Source organism: Geotrypetes seraphini, chromosome 10 (genome assembly GCF_902459505.1).
Source record: "Geotrypetes seraphini chromosome 10, aGeoSer1.1, whole genome shotgun sequence".
In the NCBI taxonomy this organism is placed as follows: domain Eukaryota; kingdom Metazoa; phylum Chordata; class Amphibia; order Gymnophiona; family Dermophiidae; genus Geotrypetes; species Geotrypetes seraphini.
In genome coordinates, this window is record NC_047093.1 from 129,132,869 (window position 1) to 129,149,683 (window position 16,815).

Here is a 16,815-nt window from a genome sequence, read left to right on the forward strand (position 1 = left end):
AGGCAAATTTCCCTTCAAATGAAGGAATTTTACCATGGTTCAATACTCAATTTTGTCCATTTTTTAATAAAGTGAAAAGGCTGTCAAGGCAAAACTAGATGTCAGAGTGACTTAAAAATATAGCTGTAGATGTTTGTCAATGTTATCTGCTGGACAGCTATAGAATTGTGATGCTAATCTTGATTTTTCTTGGTCAGGCCAGAAAGTTTTTAATTGGCTCTTGTATATATAGCCATAATCACTAAACCAATTAGGATATGATTAAATGAGTATATATCACCTAACAACCACCACCTCTGCTCCTTCGGTGCCTCATTGGCTTCAGCACAAGCATGATTATGATATTAAGTAGCGTATTATTGATTCCATCAGGCGTGGGTGGGAGGGTGGCAACTATGAACGCTTAAAGAGCAGTGATTGATCTTTGAATTGCAGACAGTGGCCCCTAGTGGATTAAATGAAGAATTGGACATCATTGGTCTAATTTGATTGGTTCAATGATCCTTTTAAATTCTAACATCAGACGTTGCTGCCATATTGTGTATACAGTATATATATGAGAGAATATGATACTGTGATATGCTCTCGTAGCCTCATGCTTAGACTACTGCAATCTACTTCTAACTGGTCTCCCGCAGTGTCACCTCTCCCCCTTGCAATCTGTACAAAACTCTGCTGTACGACTCATCTTCTACCAACCTCGCTACACTCATGACACCCCTCTCCTTAAGTCACTTCACTGGCTCCCTAACTGCCATTGCATACTATTCAAGCTCCTATTGCTGACCTACAGGTGTGTTCATTCTGCTGCCCCTCAACATCTCTCCTTATACACCTCCCAGAGAACTCCATTCCTCAGATAATCCGCTCATAGCTGTACCCCTCTCCTCCACTGCCAATTCCAGACTGCTCCTTTCATCTAGCTACCCCTAATGCCTGGAATAAATTACCTGAGTTTGTCCACTAAACCCCTTCCCTTACCTTGTTCAAAAGCAGACTGAAAACCCATCTTTTTGATATTGCCTTCAATCCTTAAACCTACTTCTCTGCCCTCCATCCCAGCCAGCTGATTAACCGTTCCCCTTAACTATATCCATGTTTGTCTGTCTTGGTTTCAAGCAGGGACTGTTTTCTTCTTTGTGACTCTGTATAGCGCTGCATACGTCTGGTAGCGCTAAAGAAATAATAATAATAATATTAGTAGTAGTAGTGATGATCGAAGAATCTTTGTAAGATATGGATCTTTAGATATTATTTTGAGGAAGAATTTAGATTTTTGTTAACAATTTATATTTCCCTGCAGTAATAATACCTCCCTGAAACATCTGGTATGAAATATGGTACTATGTCAGAGGGTTCTGCAGTGACAGTGTCTTTTCCATCTCATTGCTCTACTTGCCTAATGCCAGTCAAGCATTAATTCATTAAGATACAAGACAACATTTTTGAAATGATCAAGTCTATATGTGTATGCAAGATTTGTTATTACAATGGACTATACCTGCAGAAACACTTTATATTAGCTACTACTACTATTATTTCTCAACTTAATTTGGAGAGAGAAAACCGCATCTCAGGGTTGGGGAGTTTCTAGCAGAAGGCATGATACAGTGAGTATTGGTATCTGACAGTGAGTGGGAGTTGAAAGCAGCTTCAAAAAAGTGGGCTTTTAGCTTGCTAACAGAAGGAGGGTCCAGAGAAGAGCGACTAAAATGGTTAAAGGGCTGGGGGAGTTGCCATACAGTGAGAGATTGGAGAAACTGGGCCTCTTCTCCCTTGAAAAGAGGAGACAGAGGGGACATGATCGAAATGTTAAGATAATGAAGGGAATAGACTTAGTAGATAGAGGCAGGTAGTTCACCCTCTCCAAGGTAGGGCGTATGAGAGGGCACTCTCTAAAGTTGAAAGGGAATAGATTCCGTACAAACGTAAGGAAGTTCTTCTTCACCCAGAGAGTGGTAGAAAACTGGAACGCTCTTCTGGAGTCTGTTATAGGTGAAAACACCCTCCAGGGATTCAAGACAAAGTTGGACAAGTTCCTGCTAAGCTGGAATGCACACCGGTGAGGCTGGACTCATTTAGATAGCTGGTCTTTGACCTAAGGGCCACCGCGTGAGCGGACTGCTGGGCAAGATGGATCACTGGTCTGACCCAACAGCAGCAATTCTTATGTTGATTCTGGCAGCCTGTTCAAGACACATGGTACAGCAAGAAAGAAGGGACAGAGTCTGGAGTTGGCGGTGAAGAAGAAAGGTACAAAGAGTGACTTACCCGATGAACTAAGGTCACAAGGAGGAGGAAGCATAGGGGGAGATTTTGAGGGGCTACAAAATGAATGCATTTGTAAGTCAGTAAGAGGAGTTTGAACTGTATTTGAAAACAGATGGGGAGCCAATGAAGTGGCTTGAGGAGATGGGTAATGTAAGTATGGCAGCTCTCATGGAACATGAGTCGGGCAGCAGCATTTTGAATGGACTGAAGGGGAAAGATAGTTGAACAGAAGACCTGAGAGAAGTACACTGCAGTAGCCTAAGCGAGAGGTTTTGCTAGTATGCTTGGAGAGGAGAGGTTGGATTTTGGTAATATTATAGAGGAAGAAGAGACAGGTTTTAGCAATCTGTTGGAGAGAGAAGAGTCAAAAATTTCCCCAAGGTTGCAAGCTGACAAGACAGGGAGGAGGAGAGTGTTATCCACAGAAATAGAGAAGGGGGGGAAGGTGGGTTTAGGCGGAAAGATAAGGAGTTCAATTCTAGCCATATTCAGTTTTAGATGGCGGTGAGACATCAAAATGGCAATATCTGATTTTGGGCTTGAATTCCTGTAGAGATATTTGATGAGGAGAGGTAGATCTGGGAGTCATCAGCATAGAGGTGATACTGAAAACCATGGGAGGAGATCAGTGTACTAAGAGAGAGCAGGTATATATGGAGAAGAGGAGAGGACCCAAGGCAGAGCTTTGAGGTATAATGATATACAAAGGGATAGTAGCGGAGAAGGATCCACCGTTACCATACACTGAAAGTACAATAGGAGAGATAGGAAGAAGGCCAGGAGAAAACAGAACCCTGGAATCCCAGCAAAGACACCGTATCAAGAAGTAGATGGTGATCAACAGTATCAAAGGCAGCAGACAGATTGAGGAGGATGAGGATAGAGTAGAGGCCATTGGATCTGGTCAGGAATAGGTTGTTCAAGACTTTAGTAAGGGCAGTTTCTGTAGAATGGAAAGGGCAAATACGCGATTGAAGTGGGTCAAGAATGTCTTGAGGAGAAGAAAGGAAGTCCAGGCACGTTTGAGTAGCTTGGATAGAAGGGAGGAGGCAGATGGGACAAAAGTCGGAGAGGGAGAGGGATGTGGGGGTCTAGTGAGGGTTTTTTGAGGAAAGGTGTAACTACAGTGGAGAGTGATAGGGGTTGATAATGTGATAGATGGGAGGGATGAAAGTTGGAGGGATAGCTGAGTAGGCAGGTTGGAATCATATCAGAGGAACAGGTGGATTTGGAGGAGGAGAGAAGGTAAGAAGTTTCCTCTGCCGTGACTTCAGAAAAGGAGGAAAAGATGGCAGGGTTTGTTGAAGGAAGGCTGGCAGAGTGGACAGCTGGACGGGGTGGTGGGGGAGGTGACTTGGTTGAGAATTCAAGGTGGATCTTGTGAATCTTGTCATAGAACTCTGCGATCATCTGGGGGAAAGAGAAGGGGATAGGAGATGGTGGTACTTTGAGTACAGAGTTGGGTGTAGCAAAGATAAGGCAAGGGTTGGCACTAAAAGAGTTAAAAGAGAGTTAGTTAAATGGTTGTAGTATTCTTGTTTGGCAAACAAGAGGGTAGATTATAAGGATGTCAGCATAAATTTTAAGTTTATGAAGTTGGCTTGTGTGCAGAATTTAAGCCAAAGATGTTCAGCAGCTTGGATACAAGAGTGCAGGTAATAGATGTTGGAGGTCAGCAAGTGCTGGGGTTTGGCACGTCTTATACTTTAAAAATGGGATGATCCTTCCTATTTCTCCTACTGTAAACCGCGTTGAGCTCTATGAATGTGGAGATGATGCGGTATACAAACCTAAGGATTAGATTAGATTACATAAAGAATGGAGGTGTTAATCAGCATTTAGCCGACTAGTCTATACCATCTGATGGTCCATAAAAAATATCTTTAGTTATATGAGCTATTGGCTATATATTTGGATCTTTTTGTGATAGCTCACTGGGCTTTTAGCCTCTTTTTGATCACTTTAGTTTGAAGTGTTTTAGGGTCATTTTTATCATATGGTCTTTTCAGTTTCCTTCCTCTGTCCTGTGGGATTCCAAGTGGTTTGATTTTAATTTTTTATTCTGACTTTTGGGATTAAAAGTTATTTCTATGCTGGTGACACTTAATTTCTTGCTTTTACTGAGCCTTTAGCAATTAACTTTGAGGCCTTTTTACTAAGCTGGCATAAAGGTTGGCCTTAGAACGCCCTTACACGTTTTCCCTGTGCACTAAGGCCATTTTTGCTATAGTTAGTTCTAATTTTTAAAAATTAGCCATGTGCCAATGTTGCCATTAGCGTATGGCCATTAAAAAAAAAAAAAATTACTGTGTGCGCGCTTATATCTACCCAAGGCCACTAAGGACCAGATTCTATAAACAGTGCTGCTTGGCGCGGTTATCAAAAAACGGCACCATTTATAGAATCACACCTAATAGTGCCCAGGCAGACATAGGCATCACTACATATCCTAAACATAGGTGCCACTCCATTAGGCCAGCTTTTCACTCGCCTAATTTGGCAGCAGCTATGGTGAGACCTCATCTGGAGTACTGTGAGCAATTCTGGAGGCCACATTACAGTAAAGATGTGCATAGAATTGAATCGGTTCAGCGGACATCCACCAGGATGATCTCGGGGCTCAAGGGTCTCTCGTACGAAGAGAGACTGAACAAATTGCAGCTCTACACTCTCGAGGAACGTAGGGAGAGGGGAGACATGATCGAAACATTTAAGTACCTCACGGGATGTGTCGAAGTGGAAGATGATATTTTCTTTCTCAAGGGACCCTCGGCCACAAGAGGGCACCCGCTCAAACTCAGGGGCGGAAAATTTCATGGCGACACCAGAAAGTATTTCTTCACAGAGAGAGTGGTTGATCATTGGAACAAGCTTCCAGTGCAGGTGATCGAGGCAGACAGCGTGCCAGACTTTAAGAATAAATGGGATACCCATGTGGGATCCCTAAGAGGGTCAAGATAAGGAAATTGGATCATTAGGGCATAGACAGGGGGTGGGTAAGCAGAGTGGGCAGACTTGATGGGCTGTAGCCCTTTTCTGCCGTCATCTTCTATGTTTCTATGCCTATTCTCTGCCCATAAGCACGCCTCCTTTTTAACGTAGGCATTGTTAGGTGACCTTAGGTATGAAAGAGCACCTCCACTTAGGTGTTGATAGGTGTCCTAAGAGTTCAGCGCCGAACTCTTAAATTGTTTAATGGGTTTTTTTTATTGCTGTTGTTGATTGGTTGAAAACCAGCATGGTAAATTACCTAATGTAGGCATCGTTAATAGAATCTGGCAGTAAGGGATCACATTTTTACATTTCAAGTTAATAGCTAACTTGCAAGGAAGTGTAACATTTTCCACAGTTGCTGGTATCAGACCTTAGCATACTTTTCTCAGTGCTAAACTCCTTTATAACAAAAGTCATTTTATTAAAATATGGGAGCCATTGACATCTTTTTGTGATGTTTAAACACCAGTTTTTTCTATTGAAATATACACCATAAATAATAGAGAGGGGGAAGGGTTCTTATTATATTGCTCATTTTAATAATAATGGGGAAGTGGGGTGGGATATGGGTTTAGATATACAATTTATGTTTTTCTTTACAAGTGATGTTTTCAATATTATTTGTTTTACACTTGTTAAGATTGAAAATGAATAAAGATTATTATTTTTTTTTTTTTAAAGTCATTTTAGCACTGCAAAAAAAATGTATGCCAAAGCCGTTTTAACCAGTGTACGATGTGATGGTACAGTTTATTACAGGAAGTCGACAAGACAATGGACATAGGAGAAAATGCATATCTTGCCAAATATAACCACCCTCAAAATATGTTCTGCTGTATGTCAAACAAGGATGACATGAATCCGCTGTAAAAGAGAACGCACACGGCTCATTTTCAACATCTCTCCTTGCCCTTGCTCACCTCATACATACACAGAACAGTATTTTGTTGTCTTTTATTTCCCCCAAGAAAACATGCCTTTATTTCTCAGCATGCATCCAACTTTCGATTTTAGCAATTAGTTAGGTTTCCAAATCAAGCCCAATCATAAAACAAAATGCACATTACGGCAACAGCATTGCAATCATGAGTTTGGCCAGCAACTACCCACCACCATGAGCTACCCACATACATCCCACAAGCCCCATTAGTACTGAGGAAGCAGAAGCTCCGTCACCATGCACGGAATACAGCCAGATGATATTTACTTGTCATTGACATCAGCTGTGACTGCATCTGATTCTCCTTTTGTAGATTTGCTAAGTGGGAATAAAGAATGCATTAATAGAGATAAAAGGCATTCTTCAGATTACCTAAGAAGCCCCATGAGATGATAACATTTATTTGTAGAAGCTCTATCACATTATAAGAAGCGATGAATTGTGTTCATTAGATCGAAGAACTAAGCTAGATGATCATGTTGACCATTACAGGCCCTCTTGTACCCCTTGCTGTGAAAACATTTTGATGTCCCTGATGCTGTGAGCAGCAGGGCCACTTTTAGCAATGGGCAAAAGGAGGCACAGTCACCCAGCTGCCCATTGGTAAAATGAAGGCATGGTAAGAGGGCCATCAGCTGACAGTGCCTGAGCCAATCCCCCCTTCATTTCTCTGCCACCACCACAGCATGCTACTACTATGTCTACAGGCCTGTAGCAGCATTTACTTCCTGAAGAGCTTTAAGCCTATGCACTTGTGACGGCCCTATTCGTCCTAAACTGTCAGGATTGCATTAGAATGAGCAGGACCAGTGGGGGCCTGTGTGAGCATATGAGGGAGGAAATTAGATCAGAGGAGAAATGCTAGACTGAAGGCAGGGGGAGGGGGGGGAAGAAGAGAAGTGGTGATACTAGATGGGTAGATGGGAGTAAAGGAAGAGACTAGGGGTTTACCAAAATGGTGCAGATGTGCACCAGTACCCCATGCAATTACATTAAGCACCTAAATATGTATATTCTAAAGAAGAGAGGAAAATTGAAGAATTTCACCTTTTTTTTCCCCCAGACGAAAGAAAAAAAGATGTCAAATAAGAGACTCACAGGGGAAGACTCAAGAACAATGCCAGAAAATATTTCTTCACTTAATACTTTTGTCCCACATCAATTCTACTGGGAAGCCAGTCATGCAATTCAAAAAAGGCTGGGATAAGCACCAAACTCCCCCCCAAACAACCTCCCCCCCAAAACAAAAACTCCAGTTGTAAATAAGGAGAAAGCTAGATATCAACTGGGGTCTAAAAATCCACAGATGAGTCTCAAGCATATGTATTATCTTATGAAACCGTGGGTATTCTATATTCATAGACTGTGGCCCAAAATAGTCGGTTTGGAAATTGCTTTTAACAATACAGGCAGTGCCCATCTTATGAATGTCCGACTTACGTCGGACTCATACTTACAAATAGGGGACGAAGTGCAAAGTTATAAAATTCGCGGACGACACAAAACTCACCAGTAGGGTTAGAACTGTGGAGGAATGCAAATAACTACAAAGGGACCTGAATAAACTGAGTGACTGGGGAAGTAAATGGCAGATGAGCTTCAATGTAGAGAAATGCAAAGTCTTGCACATAGGGAAAGGAAACCCGATGTATAACTACACGATGGGAGGGATGGTACTGGGGGAAGGCAAACTAGAAAAGGACTTGGGGGTTCTGGTGGATAAAACAATGAAGCCGGCAGCACAATGCGCAGCGGCCTCAAAGGCGGCGAATAGAATGTTGGGCATTATCAAAAAAGGTATCACTACCAGAATGAAGGAGGTTATCCTGCCACTGTATCGGGCGATGGTGCACCCGCATCTGGAGTACTGTGTTCAATACTGGTTGCCGTACCTTAAGAAGGATATGGAGATACTCGAGAGGGTCCAGAGAAGAGCAACAAGGATGATAATAGGCATGGAAAACCTTTCATATGCTGAAAGACTAGAGAAGCTGGGGCTCTTTTCCCTGGAAAAGCGAAGACTTAGAGGGGACATGATAGAAACTTATAAGATCATGAAGGGTATAGAGAAAGTAGAGAGGGACAGATTCTTCAGACTAGCGGTGGCAACAAAAACAAGAGGGCATTCACAAAAATTTAAAGGAGGCAGATTCAGAACAAATGTTAGGAAGTTTTTCTTCACTCAGAGGGTGGTGGACACCTGGAATGCGCTCCCAGAGGAGGTGGTAGGGCAGAGTACGATTATGGGTTTCAAAATGGGATTGGATGATTTCCTGAAGGAAAAGGGGATTGAAGGGTATATTTAGAGGGTTACTTTACAGGATATTTAACAGTTAGGGAATAACATGTTTTAAATAAAAGATCACTTACATGCATGAACCTGGGGGGCCACCGCGGGAGCGGACTGCTGGGCAGGATGGACCCATGGTCTGACCCAGCAGAGGCAATGCTTATGTTCTATCTTTGGTGTTCAAACGTGCCCCTCTCCCTCCCTTCATTCTGTGTCTGAAGTTCGTGCCTCCCTCCTGTGGGCGTTTACCTTCTTCTGACCGGCTCCCTTCTCCTTCAGCTGCAGTTGTTTCTCTTCACAAAACCATGGGCGGAGGCTAAGCATGGCCTGTGGCTGACCCAGAAGCCTTCTCTTATGGGTCAGCTGCTGCCCTCAGCTTTGTGAAGAGAAGTGACTGCGGCTGGAAGGAGGGAGCCAGCCAGAAGGTAAACACCTGCAGGATGGAGGCACAAACTTGGGACACAGAATGGATGGAGAGGGGCGCATTGGGACTCCGGAGGGAGCACAAACTTTGGATAAAGGAGGGAGGGGCATGAAATTGTGACACAGAATGGAAATTTATACCAGTAGATGGCTCAGTGATTCAGTTCTGATTTCATCTACTTTTCAACACAGCAGCAGTCCAAAAGCCTAGTATTTAAGAATTATTTAAAAAAAAAAAAAAAAAAAAAGGCATTATCGTACGATATTGTGTTATTTGGCAAATATCTTCAAAAAAATAATAAGCTTTTACTTATTATGACAGGGGTTGCAACAAATTACAAGTAATTGGAATAGATTTAACTATAACTTCTGGTGGAATTCTTTGTGTCATATATATAAAATGGAAAGGGTAATAGCTATACAGCAGGGGTATAAGAAAATTTCAAGATGTTTGAGAGCCTTTAACAAATTATTGCAATGGTTAGATACCATTTTTTCCTTAATAGTACATGTCCAAGATGGGGGGGGGGGGGGAGAGGATAGAGTTTGGTCTTTCTATAAGTGAAAGAAAGGTTAGGAAATATTTTATTATATGGTATTTAGGTTATATTTTTGATATGGAAGGGAGGGGAGGGAGGGTGATAAACTTGTTCAAAAAGGAACATTGCAGAATATTAAGTGTTGTATCTAAGTTAAAATGTTTTTATTTGTTGAAACAGTTATTGTAAGTTTTAAAATGAGTAAACATTTTATATATATATAAAAAAAAAAAGATAGTAAGTTAGTTACTAGTTGATTTTTTTCCACGGACAGAATATAAACATTTTGCCAGATTTGTGACAATGTCAAAGAAAAGGACTTTCCTTAGTTTTATAATTGTTAGAAACTGTGGTCCCGATGCACAACACTCAAACACGGAAAAACATACTGTGGCAGGAGCGATTTTTGTTTTCCGAGTAATGCTCTGCACGAACAGCACGCTAATTATACACATGCTATTTCTGCGGAGCAGCCTTGGTAAAAGGGGGAGAAACTATGCCTGGCGCCTGCTCAGAAGAGAATATTAATGAGCTCCTTGGTAGCAGCCATAGAGAACCCCTTTTTTGTGCATTGGCAAGAATTTTCTTGCAAGTAAGACTGGTTAAACCCAATCTTAGTTGCAAAGAAACCTTTTGTGCATTGGGGCCTGAGAATCTAGTGTATCATGAAAATGAAATTAAAAAAAACAAAACCAAAACAAAACAGGGAGGTGTGGCACATGTAATCCATATCTTAACTTACAGAGGAATGGCAGGGATGCGGGTACCGTTCTCATCAATAAAATGGCCGCCAGCATTGAGGACCCAGCAGTGGTGCAATGACATCAGTGCATGCCGTGCTGTGGTAGGATTGTCCTTTCCATTCTGGCTGTCTGCGTTCTTTAAAGGTGAAAATTCCTCTTCTCGCAACACTTCGTAAACTACAAACTTTCTGGTGTTAAGTGACAAAAACAGAAAACAAATCTCACTGAAGACAAAACAAGCTAAATATTTTTTTCCATATGTGACATTTGTCTATGGATACCTCTCTTGATATATTGTTCACATGGAGCATAGAATTGGGGAAAACAAGGATCACGTATGCTTTGGTTCATTCAGCTTTAAGCCATTTGTATGTTCATATTCTGATCTTCCTGCAAGCAATTGTATTATCAGTAATCTCTGCAGTTATTTTCCCCATTGTGGGTCAGGTATTGCATGTTTGTATCTGCTAATTCACAGTATTAACTAAACATTTATTAAAACAAAAACATGGAAATGTTGGCCTCACCTGCTCATACAACAAGCACTTTTTCCATTATAAATACTGTACAACCTAACCCAATGAGTTCTTTTTAACTATCAAAGTAGTAAGAGGTAGGGATAGGAGCTAGAAAACGTTTGTAGTGGGTTGTTTTTGTTTTTTACATTTTTTTTATTCCAGAATGAATGCACATTCCCCTAAATTCTGTATAGATTGCCCAAATTTGGGCACGGGTCCCAGATCCATACGTAAACTAATCACCTAAGTGCCAGCAATTTATTAGAGTTAAGTTCTAATTACTAAGAACATAAGAATTATCGCTGCTGGGTCAGACCAGTGGTCCATCGTGGCCAGCAGTCCGCTCCCGCGGTGGCCCTTAGGTCAACAGGGGCCTAATTTTAGGCACCTATCAATTTTATGCACCAATTACAGAATCTGTCCCTAAGTCCTAGTATTCTATACATTTGAAGGGATACATTATAGAATTGCTCTTCACTTGTCAAAAGCATGGCTCTAATGCACTGCCCTCCCCCCCCCCAATAAGACAAGATTACAGATGCTATGGGGCTTATTTAACAAAACATATGGAGATCTAAAAATGCAAAGAAAAAATAAAGTTAATTTGCTAAAAACATCCAAATTGCAATTTTAGAATGGCAAAATCTGGATGTCCTACAGTGTGGTTTGTCCAAATAGCAAGGGACATCCAACAGCAAAGGTCCATCCAGCCCAGTATCCTGTTTCCAACAGTGGCTAACCCAGATCCCACGTACCTAGCTAGATCCAAAGTAATAGAACAGATTTTATGCTGCTTATCCTAGGAATAAGCAGTAGATTTTCCCAAACCATCACAATAATGGTCTACGGACTTCTCTTTTAGGAAATTATCCAAACCTTTTCTAAACTCTGCTAAGCTAACTAATTTCACCACAATCTCCGGCAACGAATTCCAGAGTTTAATTACATGTTCTGTGAAGAAATATTTTCTCCGGTTTGCTTTAAATCTACTACTTAGTAGCTTCATCGAATGCCCCCTAGTATTTTTGGAAAGAGTAAAACAAGCGATTCACATGTACCCTTTCTACTCCACCTAGTATTTTCTAGACCTCTTATATCACCCCTGAGCCATCTCTTCTCTAAGATGGAGAGACCTAGATGCTTTAGCCTTTCCTCACAGGGAAGTCGTCCCATCCCTTTAATCATTTTAAATCGCCCTTCTCTTTACCTTTTGTAATAACTGAATGGGAAGAAGTGTGCCAAGTCTAAAAAGAAGGACATTTTATTTAGACCTATTTCAGTCGTGCTTTGATTGGGCTAGAGGGATTAAGGCATGACCCCCCTTCCCTCTCCCCTGAATGTGAAACCAAAAAGGAATACCAAGTTTTATGACAGCATCAGGTATTACGGGCATTCTGACTAAAGCAAGTACCCTGGTTTAGTCCACTGCACTGACCACTAGGCTGTGCCTCTGCTATGCAAGGACGTCTGTGTGGCCAGACAAACGACCTTGCCCCTGGATTTTTGGCATTCATCATTTGGATATTTCAGTTTGTAATATGGCTGTTTAATCTGGACATTCTCACACATTTTCAAACAGGAAACCCTGATGTATTTCCTGTTTGAAGATGATCATGAAATGGACCAATTTTCTTGGCACATTTTGAACAGGAAGTCCCAATTCTGACTTGAATGTCTTTCTGAAATGCCCTTCCACATGTGTTTAACAGAGAGCAAAAGTATAGAACATACTTGGCAAACTGGAATATGTCAAAGACAAATTTTTCCATTTTAATCCCATTCGGTTTGTCTGGCTTATTGAGTCTCCCTTGGGTATCCACAAATGGAATTTTCTTTTGCGCCACATGGTGTTGCAGTTGAGGTTCATAAATACTAGAAAATAAAATGATAGACATGAAAGATAAAAAAAAGAAACCCACATTCACAATATTAGACAAATTGTACATCTCCCCACTCATCTCTGGGAAGGCTCTAGATCAGGGGTGGACAACTCTGGTCCTCGAGGGCCGCAATCCAGTCGGGTTTTCAGGATTTCCCCAATGAATATGCATTGAAAGCAGTGCATGCAAATAGATCTCATGCATATTCATTGGAGAAATCCTGAAAACCCGACTGGATTCCGGCCCTCGAGGACCGGAGTTGCCCACCCCTGCTCTAGATCCAACCAATATGAAGAACCTATATAATTAAAAGATTAATAAAAAGGACCCCCTTTATTAAACTACCACCAAGTGGTTTTCACTACCATTCTGTTTCACATCAGATCTTGCATTCCAGAAAAGACTTTGAAAACAGTTCCACTTAGGGCTCCTTTTACTAAGGTGCGCTAGTGGTTGAGCTTGAGTTAGTATTTTTCGTTTAGTGCGTGGTTTGCGCGTGCTAAAAAAGATAGCGCACCTTAGTAAAAGGAGCCCTTAGTATTTTATGGATTTTCTCAGCTTATGCTATATTTTTTAGCTCATCCATTTCTGTTTTCTTTCTTCCCAGTAGTTAAAATAACAATTTCCCTCTATTATATGCCTTAAATATATCCCGAAGTAGGGCATATTTTACCTATCCATGGTTAATCAAGAGCTAATCCATTGTTGCCTGTTTCATTTCCTGCCTCATTTTCTATCCATCTTTTCCTCTGTTATCCCCCTTCCTCTTCACATTTTAATTTGGATATAAATTGAGAGGTTTGATTACATTACATTAAATTCCCTAGCTTTGATTCCAGTCTACTACTATCTATTGCTCTACCTAAAAAAATTAGTTGATTCTGGCATGCAATGCATACGGATGCATACGGTGAATTCCTAATTTTTCAAGTGTTCTAAAGGCCCAATTCTGAAATTATCATTACTTTTTTTCTGAGTTTTAACATTTTTATTGATTTTTTCATATAACAACAAGTGTGTTATAACCTTTCATACAATTATCTTAAAAATACACTTGATATCTCCATAACATGCTTATATACAACATATCTTATATTATCCTTATTATAATTTTAGACATCATATAAAATATAATGATTTTATCAATTATTTAATTATGAATCCCTTTCCCTCCCCTTATTTTGTTAGTTGCACATAATATAACAACTATTATGATAATTTATTTATATTTTATGATAAAGAGAATAAAACCTACCCCTCCTCATTACTTTTTTCTACTTAATGGGAGAAGATGGACATCCTTTCTCCCATTAAATCCGTTCTTGGGATTTAAAATAATAAAGCCTCTTCCTATAATCATAGTAAAATAAAAAAAAATCAAGTCCATAAACTATTCCACATTTTATTCAAAGGAGGAAGGAACCCTGTTCTGTATTTGGTATACAGATATGGCTGCAACATAGCAACATGGAACTACTTGTCAATTCCTATATACTTTTCCCTCTTTCCAAAAGATTCCACCTTAAGCTCCCAATACCTATCAATGTTCCTAGAGCGGTGTGTCTGCAGATAGTGGAGCAGTATAAAACAAGAAGCAGACCATACACAGCAAACAATATATCAAACAGATGAGTTAAACATGTGCCAAATGTGGCCACTTTTTGCTTAAAAATAGATTGCGGTAGGGGCTTCTAACTGTCAAATTAACAAAAGTACATATAGAAAACCAAACCATACCTAATTTGCTCCACCCCCCACTTTTATCAAGCTGCGCTTCAGATTTTTAGCATGGGCCAGTACGGTAAATGCTCCATCACTCACAGAATTCCAACTATGGAATTCTCTGATATGTAATTCTTATAATTGAATCCTCTACCACACCATGTAAAGTACATGAATCACCGTTATGTAATTTCTCTAGATAATCCTTGCTACGCAATTCTCTGGGTAATGTCCAGATCGCTTATAATTTGTAATCCGCCTAGAACCGCAAGGCACAGGCGGAATAGAAATCACTAATGTAATGTAATGTAAGGTAAGGGCGCCTAAGATCAATGGAGGTGTGGTTAACGCCAGAAGTGACCTTAGGTGCCTCCATAGTTGCAATTCATGTGAAAGATAGGCGCTGGAATGTAAGCCTTTAAAATCCTGGCCTTCATGTCCAGTGCCTATTTTTTATGTGGCTGCAATTCTCTAAATGGTGCAGTTGCGTGAATGACATGCAATCGGAGCTGCTTTTCTATGCAGTCGCTGCCAATGGTGCCGTTTAGAGAATCCGTCCCTAAATAAATTAAAAATAATCAAACCTCTATAAAAATACATAAATGAATCCATAAACGTTAAGAGCTACAATAATAATTACTATATAAGACAAAGGAACCACAATAATTATGAAAAGACAGAAAAAGCACAGTTACTTACCGTAACAGGTTTTATCCAGGGACAGCAGGCATATATTCTCACATGTGGGTGACGTCATCTACGGAGCCCCGATGCGGAAGCATTTTCAAGCAAACTTGATTGAAGATTTAAGTTTGCTCTGCTGCTCCACGCATGCGTGCCTTCCTGCTCCACTAGGCGATGCGGGTCTGTGATGGAAAGAAGCCGCTCGCACCGGGAGCACTTTTTAAAGCCGGTCAAGGGCCGGGACATAGAATCGAAAGTGGCCGCGGCTCGAATAGCCACGCGGCCACAGGGACCCGGAAGCCTCCGGGTCGGTGAAAAACGAAGCAGGAACAGTTGAAACAAGAAAAAAACTCGTGCACAGCGACTAAATCGAGAGCAACAAGAAAAAATCGCGGTGCTAGAAGGCAGTTGGGGCAGAGCCTTTAAAAAACACGACTTCTAGGCTCAGCGGAAAATTTTGAACTGGAGACCATGAGGGGATGCGCCCCCTAGTGGAGCAGGAAGGCACGCATGCGTGGAGCAGCAGAGCAAACTTAAATCTTCAATCAAGTTTGCTTGAAAATGCTTCCGCATCGGGGCTCCGTAGATGACGTCACCCACATGTGAGAATATCATGCCTGCTTGTCCTGGGATAAATGATTAACATTTAAAGTTGCTCAAATTATAATTACTCTTTTTACGTGAACCTTAATGTGTATTTCCTTGCCTTACTCATCCTCTCAAATTAACTCTCTAGTAAAAGTCTTAATACTCAGTATATTCATCTCACACTCCCCAAACTTTACGTACTTGACAACTTCTTTGAGAAATGGCAGTGTGAAGAAATGGTTGGCAATGTTGCCTGCGTTGAACAGCAATCTTCCATCTGCACTCCGTCTCTGTGCTGTTGTAAGTGTGATCTCACTATATTCCACCACCTGGTAGAGACCATCCACTCTGCAGACTACTCCCACAGGCTCCGTGGGGTTTGTCTTCTCTACCACCTAGTTGATCCCCAGAAAAAAGATTGGTAAGAACACCATTATGTAAGAGGATACACTTTACGAAAAAAAAAAAAAAACAAACAAGGCCACAGAAATACGCAAAACTCTGAAAATAAAAAAAGCATATTGGTACGTAGTAGAAGCACAAAGTTAGATATTATATAAAAGGAATTCAGATAAAGGCTGATTCATCTAAGCCAGGTGTGTCCAACCTTTTGGCTTCCCTGGGCCACATTGGCCGAAAAAATTTTTCTGGGGCCGCGCAAATGCTGCAGCAAGACAGAGGAGAGAGCCGGCAAGACGGTAAACACCCGGGGGCAGCAGAGGAAAACACTGCATCGCCCTCGACCAGGGCCGCACAATATTTCACGGGGCCGCGTTGGACACCCCTGATCTAAGCACAACTCTGCTTTATCAGTTTCCTTTGTTATGCCAGCTAATAGAGCTGTAGTCATTAAACCCAGTATGTCGAAATGTTTGGTTTAAGCACATCCAGCAATGCTGCTGATAAAAAGGGGGTGTAATGTTGTAACTGCTTCCATTGTGCTAACATAGCAATAACACTAAATTTGAAATTATTTTGATTTCATTTATTCCACATATTTTATGCTTTGCTTCACTATACTATTTTCTGTGATCAATCCAGGCTTCCTTTCCTGACCAATTCCAGCTCTGTGTAATTCACTTTTAATTCATAATAAAGCCTCCAGGCAAAACAGTCATTAGATGTAATGTCATTTCATAAATCACAAATGCAATATAGTAGAAATAGTCACAGTATAAAATGTCCTCAAAATCTTAATTATGAATCATGCTCAAAAGAACCAC

At 40.9% G+C, this 16,815-nt stretch overlaps 1 protein-coding gene across 6 annotated transcripts in view; it reads right to left on the reverse strand.

Moving 5' to 3' along the window:
- Positions 1-16,815, reverse strand: part of UAP1 (UDP-N-acetylglucosamine pyrophosphorylase 1) — a 70,095-nt gene that overhangs the window by 18,731 nt on the left and 34,549 nt on the right. For 5 of the 6 annotated variants that reach the window (XR_004540877.1, XM_033960995.1, XM_033960992.1 and 2 more), the window contains exons 6-9: positions 15,794-15,987; positions 12,450-12,590; positions 10,200-10,388; positions 6,473-6,523 (exon numbers count right to left, since the gene is read on the reverse strand). Coding sequence is in view for 5 of the 6 variants with exons in the window: in XM_033960995.1 (XP_033816886.1) it covers positions 6,473-6,523; positions 10,200-10,388; positions 12,450-12,590; positions 15,794-15,987 (575 nt within the window). In the remaining variant the exon portion in view is untranslated. The remainder of the gene's footprint in view (positions 1-6,472; positions 6,524-10,199; positions 10,389-12,449; positions 12,591-15,793; positions 15,988-16,815) is intronic. The other variant, XM_033960996.1, reaches the window with a different exon arrangement.